This window comes from Pseudorasbora parva, chromosome 21 (assembly GCF_024679245.1).
Source record: "Pseudorasbora parva isolate DD20220531a chromosome 21, ASM2467924v1, whole genome shotgun sequence".
Lineage (NCBI taxonomy): Eukaryota > Metazoa > Chordata > Actinopteri > Cypriniformes > Gobionidae > Pseudorasbora > Pseudorasbora parva.
In genome coordinates this window covers 32,252,999-32,272,195 of record NC_090192.1, presented here as the reverse complement: position 1 = coordinate 32,272,195, position 19,197 = coordinate 32,252,999, and the positions used below count along the sequence as shown (strand labels likewise).

Here is a 19,197-nt window from a genome sequence, read left to right as displayed (position 1 = left end):
TTTATATATTAAATAACCCGCACAAGTGTGTGACATTTCAAGACAATACAGGTTTGAAAGAGATGTGATATTTCTTATTATATTTACAGTAGCACCTTTAAATATTAACAATCATGTTGTTATTATGGCAAAATTATAATAATGCTATTTACAATATATGTAATGCTGAATAAAACGATCTGACTTAGATTTTGTTCACTTTGTCTTTCTTTGACCAATGAAGTAGATATTCATAAGAATTTACAAGCTGCTCTTCTCCATACAATGCCAATGCCACAGCTAGTAATCAAGATTTTCAACCTTCATTCCAATTTTTTCTTCACACAAGGCTCATATAAACAGCTTTTAATATGGTTTTATAGTGTTTTTGTCTTTTTAGAGCTTGACAGCTCCTGGTTCCCTTTCACTTTCATTGGGTGCGTTTACATGCACGTTCTTAAGCCGATAATGCCCAATAAGCCGACAATGAACATGGTCATGTAAACGTGGTAACCCGTTTTCTTTTATCGGAGTAATGTCATAAACGGTGTAGGAATAAACCGGTCGGAACAGGTCGTTTTTTTGCCTCTTACCTCGATTTCGCCCTGCATGTAAACGCATTAACCTGCTTTCTGTCGGCTTATTGAAGTGCGCATGTGTGATAGGTAACAAAAACGCAAACTTACGGCAGATTTAAACGCATCCAGACAGAGCGAGCTAGCGTTTTGCATGAAATAAGGACATATATCACAAACGCAGACTCGTTTAAGACCCAGAAAATTGTAAAGAGGTGTTCTCTTTTCTCATGCAGCAGAAGTAGCCTAGAAGAGGTTCAGTCAAAACGCTGCATAACTGTATAAGGGATAATATGAGCCCTAAATCTCCCGCTGACACGGTGCACACTTTATTTAACATCACAACTGACGTAACATTTAAAAAACTCATAGTCAGATACACGGACATTATTATTTTTGACGGCACTACAAGAAAATAACCCGGTTTATAGATAGTCATGTAAACGCGGTTTACTTCCGTTGTCCGTTTACTGGTTTGCATGTAAACGGGGAAAACTGGTTATTTCAATAAGCTGATTTTTTGGAGTTATCGGCTTACTGGTGTGCATGTAAACGCACCCATTGTCTAAAGCCACTATTCCACTGAAATTCCCGGAACAATTTGTCCCAGGAACTTTTCCCAGGGTTCTCAGTGTGTTTCGACCACAGGGACCAGGGTCTAAATGAAGTTCAGAGTAAAAATTGTACCTCAGAAAGTCCCTGCTCGCGAGGAACTTCCGGAGGTTGGACTTAGGTGTTGAACATGGTGATTGGTTGAGTCCACAAAGCATTTTATTTGAACCACCATTTTTAAAAGTCTGTTGCAGTGCATACAGCAACGCTGCATTCACACAGGGCATTGGTGGCAACGCTTCTCACTTCGTCACTGCTGTTGCTCGTGGCAGAAGTTAAAAAGTTTTCAACTTTTCAAGCACCAACCAAGCCTGCAGCACTCATTTCAAGTGTTCGTTTTTTTTTTTTTAAATAAGGTGAGATTGACGGCTTCTCTGAGTGAACTTGTCTCTGAGGCACCAACTGACTTTCTTCAGGATTCTCGGGAGGAGATTGGAGCATTAGCTTTTATATTTACATTTCCATAACTGTTTATTTTCACATCAACATGATGAATTGTTCTGCATCTGCGAGAGTGTGGGCGGGCTTTAGATATCGCGTCTCTAGTTCCTGCTCTCTACTGCGCAGACTTGGTCCCAAATCTGTGCAAGATGTCAGCGCCATATTCAGACGTCAAGGGGCTTCACGTTTCCTCAGCGGAAGCGATTGTAGTGGGGTTGTCCTTTTTTTTTTTATGGTCTATGGCATCAACGCATGATGTCAGCCAATCAGATCACCTATGCAAATACACTAGCACAGACACTAGCCAATTGCACTCATACAACACCGGAAAAGTAATTGCATGAGTGGCTGTTGTCACTATGACGGTTGTGTCAGCACCAAGCTTCAGACACGCCCTCCGTCAAGCATTGACGCTGACGCCCCCCTGTGAGTGCAACGTGGGAGTTTGTTTTAAATTCAAATCATTTAAAAAATACGACCGATGGACCGACTACGATGTTCATGCTTTATTAAGCTTATATGCGGAGGACGAAATCCAGCCGGAACTGCAGGTTGCACGGAGTCCTACGTCAGAGAACTAATTTAACTACTCTTCATGGTACTTTAAACCGTGATATAAACACAGACAGCAACAGGTCTGGGCGAAAAGTTCCTGGGAGAAATTTTCCCAGGTAATTTCGGTGGAAATGCTGCTTTTTTTCTCCCAGACCTGTGGCTGTCTGCGTTTTTATCGAGGTCTAAAGTACCATGAAGATTAGGCAATTTAGTCCGGTGAGCTTATAATAAAATATAAGCTTAATAAAGCCTGGACCTCGTCATCGGTCCATCGCTTGTATTTTTTAAACTCCATTGTTGATTCAACTCTTACTGCACCACAACATACTTTTTTTACTCTGAACTTCATTTAGACCCTGGTCGAAACACACAGAGTACCACCTCAAAGACCCTAGTTCCTGGGGAAAGTTCCTTCGGTGGAAACATGGCTCATGAGAGCAGCGTTAACATACTTCAAAGCCTTTCCTTTTGTATTACATGTGAGAAAGAAAGTCATACATTTGGAATGACATATGGGTGTGTGTGTACTATCCTTTAAATTTGTACATGTGGACTAGCACGTTTCATTAGTAAACCTTCCGGATTCTTTGCATCAAAAAAGTATAGACCTTTTAAATCATGCATGTTTATCCTACTTCCACGAGCCTGGTGCATTATTTCTTGCTTGCTATGAGAGTCTGGTAAATAGGCTTTACAATGATGTGCAAGTACAGCGATCCATCCACCAGGTACTCGGATGTGCGATACTGCAGGTCCACGTCAGCCAGAAAGTCCCCCACCTCCTCTGTGCTTTGGTGGAAACTGAAGATATGCTGCACCACAAGCTTGCCCTTCTGCTTTGTAAAGATGAGCACAGTCTTTTGGAAGTTCACCCCAGCAAAATCTGCACTAGAAGTAGCAGGTGTGATGATGATTCGAGGCCGGCCGATTCCACTTGCTCCATCGGGCCGGGGTGGCTGCATGGCGCCCTGATCGGTGTACATGGGCCGCATGCTGAGTGGGAGCCAGCGGGGCGAGAACAGGGCGTTCCACGTCACTCGCTTACTGGAGTCAAATCCGCTCGGACCCAACTGGGTCTGGAAACTGGTGCTGCGGTCGTCCCGTGCCGGGTTGCTTATGATCCACTGAGAGCCCCACATGGACGAGAGATAGTTGCGGGGCACGAATAGGCTGCAGTTGACGTCGAAGAACTTGGCCAGCTGAAGGGGTGAAGCCGAATGAAACTGGTACGACAGGTAGAGAAGATTACGCACCGACTCGTGGTAGCGTGTCATGATCGGCGACTGTCGCTGCAAGCGAAAGAGTTCGCGCGGAGGGATCATGGCGTAGCGCACCAGTCGAAGGGCGTTTTCCGCTGTCAGGCTTTCCGCGTCATTCTGGGTGATCCAGATTTCAAGCGCCTCAAACAGTTCCAGCTCGTTCTTCAATACTAAATCAGAGCGCTGCAGGAGGGTCATTAGCAATTCAACACTAACCGACGGCCATTCTGCACTCTGAAGCACAGATGACAGATTCCACGACAAAAACTGAAGGCAGCTGTCTCTCAGAGTCGTGTCGCCAACCGTCACGGCGTACTGGTACCAACCCACCACGTGACCGCCCAGAGAATCGCTGGCCAGGTTCTGGCTCATGTACTGGGTTAGTCCTTGCTGGAGGCTGGAGATGCCGTACTTGGTTGCCAGTCTGTGCAGTGGTGTGGCCTGGTCCAACTGCAATGAGAGTTCACCACAGTACAGATATCTGCAAAACAGAAGAATATTAGGTCATCAAACAGTATATCTCATAGGAATTATACATTTCAGTTCAGTGCCTGAGCTTGAATGTAAAGGGTTACATCAGTGATTTTAGCATTAAGCTTTGTATTTAAACTGGGTCATTAAAGGTGTCATGAACTTCTTTTTTTCTTTTTTATACTGTTGTCTGAGGTCAACTAATGACGTTTGTGTGGTTTTTACATTCAAAAACATCATAACTAATAAGTAATAGGCTACTGAATTACACGTTTTGTAGAGTTGTGTTTCGTACCGCTATGACGTAAGAATGAAGTGCACTATCGTTTTCTGGGCTTGGTGTCTGTAAAAGATTTTCTTTGACTAACAAGGGTGTTTTTAGCTCTGAAACTTACAGGATAATCTTATATTATCATGAGATTCATGACCTTTTATATATCAAAAGCTCAAGGGAATGTTGATTTCTCAATTCATCACCCCTTTAATGTAGTAGAAATGTGAAATTAATTTTGAATTTGGTGCATTCTGAGAAAAGAATGCACTTGCTTGCTTCGCTGCCCTACAAGGCCACTCCCAAAGCCACGCTACCGGAGGATCACTTGCCCACCTCGAGAACCCCTCTGCCGTTGTGTTCATTTTCATAAATTCATTTAGTTCAGTTAGAGAACAGACACAAAACTGAACGTGTCTGTTTAATAACGTGTGTGTGAGCCGGGTGTATGTCACGGCACAAACGCAGCAGGAGTCCAATTACATTGATTCATTTTGAGTTGCGCGGGTGCGGGATACGTTCACGGCACGTGTTCAGTCTGGCGCGTTTTCAGTTCATGCCTTTGGAAGCTTAACTTTCATAGGAATTAATTTGAGAAGTTGAAACACTCACTTTGCTCTGCCGGCCGCCGTTTACATGAATGCCCACAGCTGCCCGAGCTGAGCTGTGAGTGCGATCTCCCACCCCCCATCATGTGCAGGTTGAAGACCTCAATTTGCTATTTGTATATATTACATTCTTTTTAAAACATAATTTTATTTTATATTTAATAAGCAACTTAATATATATATATTATATATATTAATATATATATATATATATATAACCTGAACATTTTGGCTGTAGTTGATTTGCTATCATTATTTTTATTTATTTTTTACTTTTATTCGTGGAACACAGGAAGAGATATATAGTACATAGCAGAATATTTAGTAAATAAATGTTTAATAAGTTAACTTTATTAATTATTTATTTTTATAAGCTCAGCTGACAAAATTTTGACCGTATTATTTGTTTTGGCATTAGGTTTAAAAAATAGTTGTCATAATTTACAAAAAAAATTATTTCCTTTCATTCATAGAAAACAAAAGGAGATACGTTTAGCAGAATATTTAATACATTCATATTTTATAAATTAGCTTTATTTACCATTTATTTTGATAAAGTTATAGCATTTTGGTGAAATATTGTTTGAGAAAAAATAATAATAATAAAATAAATAATAATAATAATAATAATTATATATATATATATATATATATATATATATATATATATATATATATATATATATATATATATATATATATATATATATATATATATATATAATTATTTTTTATTTTTTTTATTTTTTTGCTAAACAATTGATGATGTCTATTATGCTCTCGGAGCCAAATTGGATTGATACCTGATAAAATATATATATATATTTTTTTTTTAAATAAATGAATCTATGAATTAGCCTATAAAAATAAATCTTTAATAATAATGTACTTGGTGGAGTGCAGTTTTTTGTTCACTATCATTGTAGTTTAATGCTGTCACTCTGTCTTCAACACAAATGTGCCTTGCTTTCTTCTTTTGCTTCTGATTGTATCTTTGTTGTCTTATCCTTTGAATCGCTATAAAGGAAATAATACCCCAAACAAAAAACTTCAGCTCATTCAAAATAAATGAGTAGGCGGCATCTGCTCTTGTAACCAAAACATCTTCTCACGCTAGCTTCACTTCACATTGTAACTTCGCCCTCCTCATTATAAAGGTGCCTTACATTAGAGCAGAGAGTTAATTTTGAAAAAAATGCTGTTGTGTTTCATTGACCTTATCTCCTGTTGGGTCTCAGCTGATGACAGCAGGAAGGCTGCAGTTCCACCATTGGCCATTAGAGAGAGTCTTGGACATGAGTGGGATGGGAATGTTCTCATAACTTGTCATGTCCAAACATGTTCTGGGATGATACAGCACTACAGACTTTTTCCTAAAATTTTAATTTTGCTGTTCTATAAACTCTTTTTAAAGGGGAAAAAATATGTTTTAGAATTCTGGTTTCGTTTTTACCTAAATAATAATAATTAAAAAATAGATTTATTTTATGTATTAGTATTATTATTTAATTCATATTATTATTTAATTCATATTTCTTTTTTATTTAATTACATATATTTTATCATCCATTTTTAAGCTTAGCAGTCATTAACTGTTGTATGGTTTCTAAACATTCTTTATGTATTTACAGTCAACGATTATTCAGAGGCCAGATATTATTTTTTACTGGTGGGTGCAGGACACAATAGTTCATTTATGGAAGTGAGGATAGCAAAAGAAAGTAAACTGTGACATATTATACCCAAACAGTCTTCATACCAGTAAAATTGAGGAAAATGTGTGACCAAAATTATTCAGACACTTTGACCTGACCATGTTTTGCTGAAGTGTTTTTTCTTCAATTGCTAATGCGACCTTTTGCTAGCCTAGAAATCTAGACACCCTGCGCTCATTTAATCTGCCCGCAAGTGTCGTCTAGCAACTCTCAATACCCTTCTGAGCTGTATTCGCCTAACTCTTGCCGGGCCAATCACATCGTGTATAGAGTTAGTGGGCGGGGCCATAATGACGGCCCGAGTTGCGTTTGCGTGCTTCTAGTAAACACAGAAACTGGCGAACGGCGGTCTTTCGAATCAGCTTTGACCGCGACTCTGGAAGACTTGGAGTTAAGCTTTTCTCTGAGAAAAGAACAAAGAACGGCACTGAAGTCATTCTTAAAAAGGGAAGATGTGTTCGGAGTTTTGCTGACCGAATACGGTGAATGTTTAATCTATCAACAAGCTGTTTCACCTTCGTTTCTCTTGTTGGTGTAGCGCTATCCTTTCGCGTGCAGAGGGAGTTTGAAAGACAACCGTTTATCCCGCCCCTCGGATTGAGCCCTGTCTATGGTGAGTTTCCAGACCAAACATCTTGATGTGGGTTGTCAGGCTAGTATTATCTAATTGTGTTCTCAGATTGAACAGCTGATTGGTTGATTAATGTGTTGCATACATTTCTATCAAAGTTATCTGGAATATATACAGTTTAACGTTGAGTTCTTGTCATATTTTATTACCATTTTTATAGTGAATAAACTGTGATGATGAGAAAATGTTGAATGTTGAAATGGTGTCTGAATACATTTTGATTCTGTCTATATGCTTTTGTTCTGCTATGCTATTTTTTATCCATTTTCAAGCTTGGCAGTCATGTTCTGTTGTTATATGGTACAAGCATTTTTTTTTATAAAAACCATTAAAAAGATAAATGTCACCCTTCCCCAACTCAATGCTTCTCACCTGATGAATTTATCGAACACAGCAGTGCATTCTGCCATTTCTCGCAGCACTAGCGTACTACTATTGCGGTTTCTCAGCATCTCTTCAAACACTCGGCTCTGCAGCGAAAGCACCAGCGTGTGGGCTTGGATGACCTTGATCTCATCCGCATTCACTGTTTCCACTCGCAGGGAAATGTCACTGTTGTTCCCCAGCAATAGAAGGCCCTCCAGCCGTGCCACCAGCCCCTGCGAGTGACTGATTACTTCCATGGTGCCTTCTTCCAGTCTCTCTGCCCTCAAACCTGCAGAGCGATGGGGAAGAAGCGTAATTATTCATGACTAGAGACTGGTGATGGGTCTCACAGTGCGCGTGTAGATAATCCAAGGGAGAGAGATGCAGGACACAGAACTGATGATCAAATAAAATCTAATAGACAACAGGAACACAGAAGCTTTACACTAGAACATCACAAGGCAAAGAAAAGAGGCAAAGAAAAGGCTTAAATACAAAATCATTAACAGAACAGAGAACAGGTGTAACTCATTTAACAATCATGAGACTAACTAGCAAAGGAAATGCAGGCAAACGGGAACAGAAATACATTTATACAACAATGTACAACGCTGTCTAAAAACGCTGCTCCACATGCTAGGCCAGTAGTTGGCGATGTCACTTTGTAAAGAAACACTACGTGCCTTCAGACACATATGCACGTTTATGTAGGCTACCATTTTCACAAATGTGCGTTTTTGTAGTTTAAACAGAGACAATGACTCAAAAACTTTCTCTTGAAACCTGCTGTTGTGTGAATGAACAGCCAAAACGCATAAAAAGGGTTGTGTAAATGGCCCCTTAGTGTCATTGTGTTTTAGAGGACACAATGAAACCATTTTCAACTAAAAACGGAACACTTCTTCAACTTTTTTGAAAAAGAGTTCATATACGTTTTTAAGTCACATTATGCATATCTGATGAAAATCTTGGAACATGTAATATTTGTAATGTTTCTGAAATAATTCTCTTATGCATGTATGCATTTTTAAAAAATTAAAAATACAGTAAAAAGAGTAATATTGTTAAAAATTATTACAATATAAAATAACTGTTTTTCATTTTAATATATTGTAAAATGTAATGTATTCCTGTGATCAAAGCGGAATTTTCAGCATCATTTCTCCAGTCTTCAGTGTCACATGATCCTTCAGAAATCATACTAATATGCTGATTTGCTGCTCAAGAAACATTATTATCATCAATGTTGAAAACAACAGTGATGCATTTTTTAAATATTCTCTCATGAATAAAAAGTTAATATACATGATAAAATGACATACTAAGTATATTGTATTATATATATGTATTTTATTGTCCATTACATACAATCTTATGATTATCATGAACATTTCTTAATTTATGTAATTTATGTTTTTTAATTATTTTTAAAAAACTTTTTTTTAATTATAAAATTTTTTTTTAAAATTTTTAATTATTATTAATTTATGAAGTATGTATATTTTAGATTTTTCAAACCTTTCTGCTTCCTTCCAGGTTTAAATTAGATTATTTCTACACATCAGAATTGAGTGGAAAAATTGCATGATGTGTTCATCTGCAGTGTTTCCTCTTTTCCATTGTTCATGTTACACATGCACTAGAACTGTCTTAACCTTCTTGTTTTTCCAGAAAGGAACTACTGTTTTTAAACTAAATATGTTTTCATAGCTCAGAATGATCATCCAACTTCCATTGAATGCTGGACCGGGTGTCATTGCAGAGTTCTCGGAAATGCCATCAGCTGTTTGTGTGCATGCATTTGTTTGCGTTGGTGTTGTCTGTTCGTGTGAGCGAACCACTTATAGCACCCTGGTTCCCTATTATAAAGTACAAGCTGTTATGAATCACAGAACAGGTTTGTAGTGAAATGCAACATAATAACAGAAATCAAAGTCTTATTCGCTAATGATGGCTTCATTTTTTTCCCATCAAATTAAAAAAATGAAATTGTATTTTACTAATCAGACACATCATTGTATTTGATAGAAAATAATTGGACATTTTGCTAAAACAAGCTTTTATCCTTAATCTTATCTTCAATAACTGATATGTTAAAATTTCTCTTAACATGCAACTTTGCTAAGTGCAGATTTCACAATCCAGACTATTTATTTTCTGTCATCCAGCAGATGAAACCCAGAGTTTGTATACCTCCATCCACAAATCCATGAGAGAGTGCAAGAGAAGTCACCTTACCTCCATGGGACCCGGTGGCCAACAGCAAGAAGAGCAGGTAAACATGGACAAACAGCCTGTTCCCCAACAAATAAGCCATCTTTTCTTGTCCGATAGTGGATTTGATCTCTTTCTCTCTTTTCTGTCTCTATTCTATATTTTCATCTGTTTTCTTTCTCTTTTCAACCCTCTACTCTTCCTTGATTTAATTGTCTTTCTTCGGTTTCCTCCTTCTCCTCCTCTTCAGTAGATGATGGATGGTCTGTCGGCCGCCTTTATGTGGCATATAGACTATGGTGCATAACTAGTATGTAGGTTACTGGTTCTTTTGGGTTAGTTCCACCCTCACAATATCCTATCGATCAGTGGAACCTGTGGGGGGTGGGGAGTTCGTTTTGGTGGGCAGGAACGGCAGTTGCCATGACAACGGCTTTGATTTTGACTTTTCTCTTTTTTAATGTTGTATGACATAGATTCAGAGGAGGCCTCAGCTGTTCGGGCAGAGCAAGCGTGGAATTCTAATCACAAACTGTAATTGTAACTGAGCGTTGCAAGTGTGTTTATGCAAATCTGCATGCATAAATGAATGCCTGCTTTTTTGTTTACAGGAATTAAGAAATAAAAAATTATTTTTTATTTTTTTATTTACTTGCCTGTAGATAATTCACCTGTTGCCAGAGAGTTGCTATGGTTCCTTAAAGAGCCACTGGCCTAGAGGTGAACATGATTTCACCAAATACAACATGTTTCTGGATCTACATCTTTGTTGATTCTGGAACAACATTCCAATCAACCAATCAGATTTGAGAGACCACTTTACAGTTTATGCCAAGTTGCAACCAGGGTTAGGTGCTTCTACATCAGTATGATTCACCTGTCATTTCCCTCTGATTTTAGGGATAAGTTATGGGGTTAGGTTTACCAAAAAAAAAAAAAAAAGAAAGTTTGATTTGTAGTTCTAACAAAATCCTTGAGCTGTCAAAAGTCCGCCAGGGATATCAGGCTGCACATAACATGGAGAATGAATACATATCGTTCATCACTACCATTGATGTGACTAAACAAACCCTTTAAAGAGATAGATCCCCCAAAAATTAAATCATTCACACTTACACAAACACTTAAAGGCCTTGTTCGTCCCAAAATGGAAATTGTTTCATTAATTACTCTCCCTCATGTCACTCCAAACCCGAAAGACTTTCGTTCACCTTGAGAACGCATTTTTGATGAAATCTGAGAGCTTTCTAACCTCCATTGACAGTCTAAGCAACTAACACTTTGACGGTTCAAAATGTTAATAAAGAGATTGTAAAACTAATCCATATGAATTGAGCGGTTTAGTCCAAATATGACTTTATATGATGAACAGATTAAATTTAGCCTTTTTTTAACATAGAAACATCACTCACATCAGTTGTGGTAAACTGAAGCTCAGTTTTGCTTGATGTGCGAGAACCAATGAGGTTCATTCTCGTGTTATGAAATGTGTTTGAGCTTCCACAAGAACCACCGAGGTTCATTCTCATGTTATGCATCATGTTGGAGCTTCAATATATAATCCACTTCACCAGCTAATTACTCTATTTTTATATTCATACTATTTTTAGTATGTGACACCCTTGTATGCTGTATTTTTCTGTTAAGCATTCAGCCAGTCGCTCAGCCAGACTGAACATGTTGTTTCTATTACATGCTGTCCACACTCAGGATCAAAAGAAGCATTGGAGTCTATTTCTCTCTCTGTATGTAAGGACATCCACCCCTTCTGCAGAGTCCTCTAGTTAGAGGTTATGTCACTTGTTTACTGCCAGTCAAAGGAGTGGGAGAAATGTGCTGAGAGAGCCTGAACCTTGGCTGTGTGACAAGGCAACAGCGGGAACAGATATGTGTGTTTGTGTAAGTGTACGGATGTGTGCTGTGCGTGTGGGAGACGAACTTCCGAGTAAAATTTGAGTAAATCATTTACTTAGGAGAAACCCTAAAGCTACTATCAGGCCGATTGTGACCCTGATCTAGACTGATAGTGATGAATGGATTCCTCTTAAGGCTACATCAAGCATTCGGTTGGGTGAATATAAAAATTGATTTTGATTTTAACTAGGACAATGCTATCAAAGTTAAACAGACCTGATTAAAAGGCAGCAGTCAATTTAATAGCAATACAGAGAGCATTTATATCCTTTTGTACTTCAGCACTTGTGCATATTATATATAATATATATATATATATACACTCACCTAAAGGATTATTAGGAACACCTATTCAATTGCTCGTTAATGCAATTATTTAATCAACCAATCACATGGCAGTTTCTTCAATGCATTTATGCGTGCGGTCCTGGTCAAGACAATCTTCTGAACTCCAAACTGAATGTCAGAATGGGAAAGAAAGGTGATTTAAGCAATTTTGAGCGTGGCATGGTTGTTGGTGCCACACAAACAACCATTTCTAGGGTTTACAAAGAATGGTGTGAAGGGAAAAACATCCATTATGCGGCAGTCCTGTGGACGGAAATGCCTTGTTGATGCTAGAGGTCAGAGGAGAATGGGCCGACTGATTCAAGCGGATAGAAGAGCAACTTTAACTGAAATAACCACTCGTTACAACCGAGTTATGCAGCAAAGCATTTGTGAATCCACAACCTTGAGGCAGATGGGCTACAACAGCAGAAGACCCCACCGGGTACCACTCATCTCCACTACAAATAGGAAAAAGAGGCTACAATTTGCACAAGCTCACCAAAATTGGACAGTTGAAGACTGGAAAAATATTGTCTGGTCTAATGAGCCTCGATTTCTGTTGAGACATTCAGATGGTAGAGTCAGAATTTGGAATAAACAGAAGGAGAACATGGATCCATCATGCCTTGTTGTTACCCCTGTGCAGGCTGGTGGTGGTGGTGTAATGGTGTGGGGGATGTTTTCTTGGGACACTTTAGGCCCAAAATGCGTTTCTGACCATGTCCATCCCTTTATGACCACCATGTACCCATCCTCTGATGGCTACTTCCAGCAGGATAATGCACCATGTCACAAAGCTCGAATCATTTCAAATTGGTTTCCTGAACATGACAATGAGTTCACTATACTAAAATGGCCCCCACAGTCACCAGATCTCAACCCAATAGAGCATCTTTGGGATGTGGTGGAACGGGAGCTTCGTGCCCTGGATGTGCATCCCACAAATCTCCATCAACTGCAAGATGCTATCATATCAAAATGGGCAAACATTTCTAAAGAATGCTTTCAGCACTTTGTTGAATCAATGCCACATAGAATTAAGGCAGTTCTGAAGGTGAAAGGGGGTCAAGCACAGTATTAGTATGGTGTTCCTAATAATCCTTTATGTGAGGTAAATATATGTGTGTACATAGTACTTGTGTGTGCGTGGGTGCGTGCATGTGTGCGTGCATGCGTGCATGTGTGTTCTTGTTTATAGTACATTGTGGGGACCAAATGTCCTCACCATGTAATATAAACCTGAGATCACCAGCCAGCGGTTACACAATGTAAATGGATTTATAAACACTACTAAATCATGTTTTTTTTTTTTTTTTTTTGAAAATGTAAAAATACAGAATTTTTCCTGCGATAGGTTTAGGGGCAGGGGCAGTGTAGGGGAATAGAATGTACAGTTTGTACAGTGTAAAATCCATTACGCCTATGGAAAGACCCCACAATTCACAAAAACACAACATGTGTGTGTCTGTGTGTGCGTGTATGCATGCTTATTTATTCCTGTGATGGAGAAGTTGAATTTTCAACACCCAAAGCTTTTTTTTTTAGGATTCTTTGATAAATAGTTGACAGTTAATGCACCTTTACAGAATAAAACTATTAATTTTCTTTTAAAAATGCAGGATAAGGCATAACTGATAATCTGATAATGACCAGTTGATTATACCTTTTGCCTTACTTAATACTTGTATTGTTTCATTGTTGACCTGTCTTAGGAACAGTCAATATTATTGTAGAGTGTTAGAACAGTAACTATGAGGGATCCAGTGACTCATAGACAGTGCATTCAGAGCATTCAAGTCATTGGCTAGACAGTATTATCAAGTCACTGATTTTCACTCAGAAATGGCAAAATTTCCCAAATAATTACAAAAAAAAGTGGCAATGAACACATTGAAACACGTAATTGTAAATGTTACACAGAATGCTTGGTTTGTCATATACAAATAAATAATGAATGCTGCATTTAAACTACTCAGTAAAAGAAATCCAGTCTGGGTAGCCCGCAGGCATATTGATCATTGTTGATGACAATGTCAAAACCAACAATACAATGACCCAGCACGTCTAATTTGATTGCTCTCACTCTCTCTAAAAATAAATAGGACTCCATATCTGACCCACTTGGCACCTCAATGTGCTCTACTGCATTTATACAGCAGTATATTGGGTTGTCTGCCTCATGAATAAATTGGTTTCATTTTTAATTTATTTTTAATGTAGTTAATTATTTTGGTTTAAAGCCCCAATGTGTAATGTTTGCCACTAGAGGTCGCTTATTCATAACGAAGGCATAGCTTGATGAAGCCTGGATTTTGCGCAGCTTTATTATGCTGCAGATGAGCGTTTCCGCTTCTTCCGGTCATGTGTATGTGGAGTAACCTATGTTTTTACATCTATAGGAGTAACACAGTGCTGTTTTATCATTTTAGATACATTATTTGAGTGTACTGAAAGTTATGGTACAAATTTTGATTGCCGAAAAGTTTACTCAAAGATGCCTTATTAATTTCAACATTTAAAGTATGCCTCTGTATGCATAGAAAATTGTACAAAATATCTATAACCAAAATGTCTATGTCCTGGGAAAACAGGACATTCGGTCACCCTATGTTGGGGGGGGGGGGGGGGGGGGTGAAATGCTGTTTCATGCATACTGAGCTTTTTACACTGTTAAAGACTTGGATTCCCATCCTAAACATAGACAAAGTTTCAAAAACTAATGTTGGACGTTTGATGGAGTATTTCTGTGTCAAAAATACTCCTTCCGGTTTCTCAAAAGTTTCGGAGAGTTTTTTTCGAGTATGGGTCGACTTGACGTTAATAGAACGGAAGGTCCTTGTATGGGCCGTACGGGCTCTTCTCCCGGTAGGGTGCGTGCGCGCGTGACTAGAGCGAGAGAGGAAATGCATGCCCATAAACACTCTCAGGTGCACTCCTATGGTCACGCCGCGCTCCACTTTATTCCTATGGGTGACATCAAGCGACTTCAACGCTTCAGCACAGCATTCCGGGAAGGCAGCGCTGCATTTGAACAGATTTGAACGCAGAAATGACGGGAAGCTTCACAACATCGCTTCAGGCACGTCGCAAAGTGGATCTCCACGGTCACTGCTGTCACAGGACTTCACCAAATCATACCAAAGAAGTGTGTTTTTGACGGAGCGGTCCCAGCGATAAAGGTTCGGTCCTGCTTTGGAAGCAGGCGGTGAGTAAAACTGCTTCAAATGTCTCTGCTGTTGGCTACCGTCGCGTGAGTAAACATCAGTAAACGACACGATCGCATGCTTCATCATTCAAATGCGCTAACGGACTCTATTGTTGTTCTATGTATAACGTTACACTAGTCTGACATGCAAAACCGTTTTGCTTGCTACTGCTAAGGTTTAGTCGCATACAATAGTCCATAAACCGAATCATGTCCTCATAAACTGCGAGTAAACACACACAAATGTTGACAGTCCACTAAATACAGTACATACCACAGAGACAGACGTCCTGCTGTTGCTGTTTCTCCTGTTCAATTTATTTCAGCCTCCGAATGATTCTGGATCATATCTGTATTAGCTGAATCTGATCGATAGCCATGGGTTTCTCCACACTTGAGGACGTCACCGCTTTGTGCGCGATCGTCATTCTTTAGCTCCGCCCACACGATATGCCTCCAGGCGCTCGTTTTTTTCCGGAAAGACTTGGTACAGCCCATATTTCTTTTTATAAATATAATAAAACTAAAGACTTTTCAGAGATATTAAGGATGCAATACTTTTCTATAGGTAGCCTACTCAAGATTGACATGAGATTGACTGAAACTGAGTTTTCATGGACATGTCCGTGTGCTGGTTAAAATTGCTTATTTCTCTGGATCTACTTGGAAACATTTTTGGGATAATGTAAGTATGCTACACAAGTCACCAAGATATAAAATATTGTTCTAGGTTTTTTTTTGATATTTTAATCCAAACATCTTGCATATTGTGTCTTTAACATTAGTGGCCTGTTGCACAAAGCTGGTTTCATAGGCTACCCAGTAAAGTTCGAGATTAGTTTGAGCAAACTCAGTTTTTTTGGGCTCAAGAAGGTGGATTGGTTTTTATCTGTGTTCATCACCATGGTAACTTACACACTTCTCTGGAGCAGGTTTTAATCTGGGTTAGAGATCGCAAACCCAAATTGGACCAATCAGCTGCAAGTAAAGATGCAATAAAGCCACACTCCCTGGATCTCTCCTTCCGTAAGCAGTTTATAATAAGAACTTTAGAAATAAAAGTATGCATCTTTTGGTGCTAATTATTTGTTATATTTATATTATATGAATTATAATCACTTTGAATTCATATACTATTTTCATAAATATTATATGAATTGACAAGTAGCCAAATATATATATATATATATATATATATATATATATATATATATATATATATATATATATATATATATATATATATATATATATATATAATACATGCTTTCATAATTCTTTTAAACAATGTGTATTCATTTGAGCTATTTGTGAACCTATAATTATTACCGGTAGGCATCTTTCAGCTGTCTTCTCTCAATCTTCAGAAGAGAAGTGAATCAAATGGACCCCGTGATTGGCTATTTGCCGCACGTCTCACACTTTCAGGTGCCTGCGCATCAGAATTGATCGCTAACTAAACAGTTGAACTTGATCTAAACCAGGTTGGATCTATCTGAATTTGTCAACTCTAAACCTACTCTGAAACTGAGAGTTTTTTCAGCTAGCTTTATGCAACAGGCCATAGGTTGTCATACTGTGTTGTCTTAGGCTACTGCAATCTTTAAACAGCAAAGCATTTTACTTAACTTGAATGGGTATGGTCACTAGAGGGCAGCATTGCTGCAAACAAGATGCTTATAATGTTCGTATACGAAATGCTTCCATGATTCCAGATTCCATTTGTTAACGTTATTAACATTAACAAACATTGAAAACTACTTCTAAAACTACTAAAGTATAAGGTATCACTTCGTTTTGATAGTCCACCCTTAACATTCAACGGTAAGTAATTTTGCAACTACCACATGTCAACTAGCAGTAATTTAATATTGGCTAACACTTTATTTTGATGCTCCCCAAACAGACAACTTTTCTGCTAACCATTACCTAACAGTAACACTTCAATGACAGTTAGTTGACTTGTATGTGCAAATGAATGAGTTAGTTGACATGTAGTTGTGAATTTACTTAGTTGGTCTAAATTGGACAAACCTTTATTAAGCTTAATGTTAATTTCAATAAAAAGTTACATTTAATATTATTAATAGACCTGAGCAAACATGAACTAACAATGAAAAGTTGTATTTTTATTAACTAACATTAACAAAGATTAATAAATTGATGAAAACTGTATTGCATATTGTTAGTTACTGTATTAACTAATGGGACTTGCATTTTGAAACTCATTTTCTGTTGTCATCGAGACAAAGAAAGCATTAATAATCCATAATTCCACACAAAAAAGCCCTCTCTATTTACCCGCATTTATCTCTCTCCATTCACTACTAATTTGCTTCAGTTCTCGCCACTTATTCATGTGTTTTTCCTTTTATCTTGTTTCTCTCCCTTCATCTCCCCCACATGCCTCAGAAATTACAGGTAATTAAATTCACATTAATAATGTTAGCCTCCGTGAACCCCGCTCACAGCAATCACATTACGTGCTGTTATGAATTAATGTGTTTAGATGGGTGAAAAGGGCCCTTTACTTTAAGTGCTTTAGGAGTTTGTGTTGGCAGTTTTTCCTTCTTCGCTCCACAAAAGAGCAGATAAAAGCAAAGTGAATCAGTTCAGAGACAAAGTGGACATAACCCTTTTCTTCATCACAGCAGTGTTTAATGGCTCTTGTGTCTTTCTTGGCTTGGATAAAAAAAATATTCAATGACAGGATTTATAGACCTTCACACATTGTGCTATGGAAGTTGTAGGCCAGATGCACAGAGGCTGACTTCCTCTAGATGTCTTTATACATCTTATGAAATCCAAATGCAAAATTATTTTTTTTTTGGAATAGTTTTTATTGTGTTTTTTTCATGTGTACTTGTACTCTTAAATCAAAATAACTTCCCCTCCCTCGTGCAGCGGCATCTCTTCACACAACCTGTCACTCACAACGATCTATTCAATTTCCAATTGACAAAATCATGTCCTGATACATTTTTTTATTGTTCGTTTTACTCAGATATATGTCACCAAATGCAAATGTAAAGGCCCTTTCACATCAAAAGAAATTAATATAAGAAGGAAGGAAATTCACTCCTGTACAGCAGAGGGCACAGTTCAAAGTATACTTCACCTATGCTGCCATTCTGGATTGCTGGATTCAAAACTCTCACAAAAATCGCATACTCATAGGTACTAATTTTGAATAAGTTATTACTTTACAGCCTCTAAAAACAAATTTAGTACGAATGTGTGCAGTAATGTAATACTACATTCGCCATGTTGTCATTATCATGTGACCTTCAGTTGCGTCGCTTTACTCTCGTTCATAAATCCTCTCCCGTGGCCTCATGGGATGAAGCATCCACCGCATGCACACTTCAGAATTTCGACGAAAGTACTAGGTCATCCGGTATTTTTTACCTATACTTTTTTATACTGTGAATTCGGACATAGTCTACTTCTTTTGCCACATACTGTTTTTCGCCTACTTGTAAACCCTTACGCTCAAAATAATTGATCGGTTTAAGTAGAGCCAACTTAAATTTAAGTCAAGCCAGCTGTATTTATATAGCACTTTTACAATGACGATTGTTTCAAAGCAGCTTCACAGTGTTAAACAGGACAATATTGCAACAAAATTTGATTCGGCTGTACAGTCGTTCTGGAGAAAGCGGTGATGTTATGAGCTCATTTTAATTTATCATATAGCGACAATGTTGGCAGATCAGTATTATAGTTTATACAATAAGACCTAATAAATTTATTTTATTTGGATATTTAGCTGAATATCTTAGATCGAAATTTTTGTGTTAACAAATCATTTCAATTAAAATGAAGTGTTATATGTTTGGTTGTTTTGTGCAAGATCAACATTAAGTGGGAAATTTAGTAGTTTTTAATGTTTTATTATACTAGTTTAGAAGAGTTTCTGTTATGTTGTTGTTGTTGTAGGGTTACCATCATGATGACAAGTGGAGCATGAGCTTAGTTTGAGAACAGATATATTTTACATGTTTTATATTGCTGTTCTCATTCAACAAGTGCTATGCTAATGCTATAAGTT

General features: G+C 38.0%; 1 protein-coding gene across 1 annotated transcript; it reads right to left on the bottom strand.

The window, feature by feature from the left end:
- Positions 1 to 1,188: 1,188 nt before the first annotated feature.
- btbd17a (BTB (POZ) domain containing 17a) lies at positions 1,189 to 10,033 on the bottom strand. The gene is made up of 3 exons (XM_067430475.1): positions 9,722 to 10,033; positions 7,490 to 7,772; positions 1,189 to 3,902 (listed from the first exon to the last, which is right to left on the bottom strand). Exons 1-3 carry the CDS (start codon positions 9,798 to 9,800, stop codon positions 2,816 to 2,818), a joined length of 1,449 nt encoding a protein of 482 aa, XP_067286576.1. The 5' UTR covers positions 9,801 to 10,033; the 3' UTR covers positions 1,189 to 2,815.
- Between the last annotated feature and the right edge of the window lie 9,164 nt (positions 10,034 to 19,197).

Bases quoted from the DNA above. Each gene is read 5' to 3' on its own strand.
- btbd17a (XM_067430475.1), bottom strand. From the start codon at position 9,800: ATGGCTTATTTGTTGGGGAACAGGCTGTTTGTCCATGTTTACCTGCTC. The intron at 7,773-9,721 runs GTAAGGTGACTT...ATCGCTCTGCAG, and splicing joins GGCCACCGGGTCCCATGGAG to GTTTGAGGGCAGAGAGACTG. The intron at 3,903-7,489 runs GTGAGAAGCATT...TCTGTTTTGCAG, and splicing joins GTGTTCGATAAATTCATCAG to ATATCTGTACTGTGGTGAAC.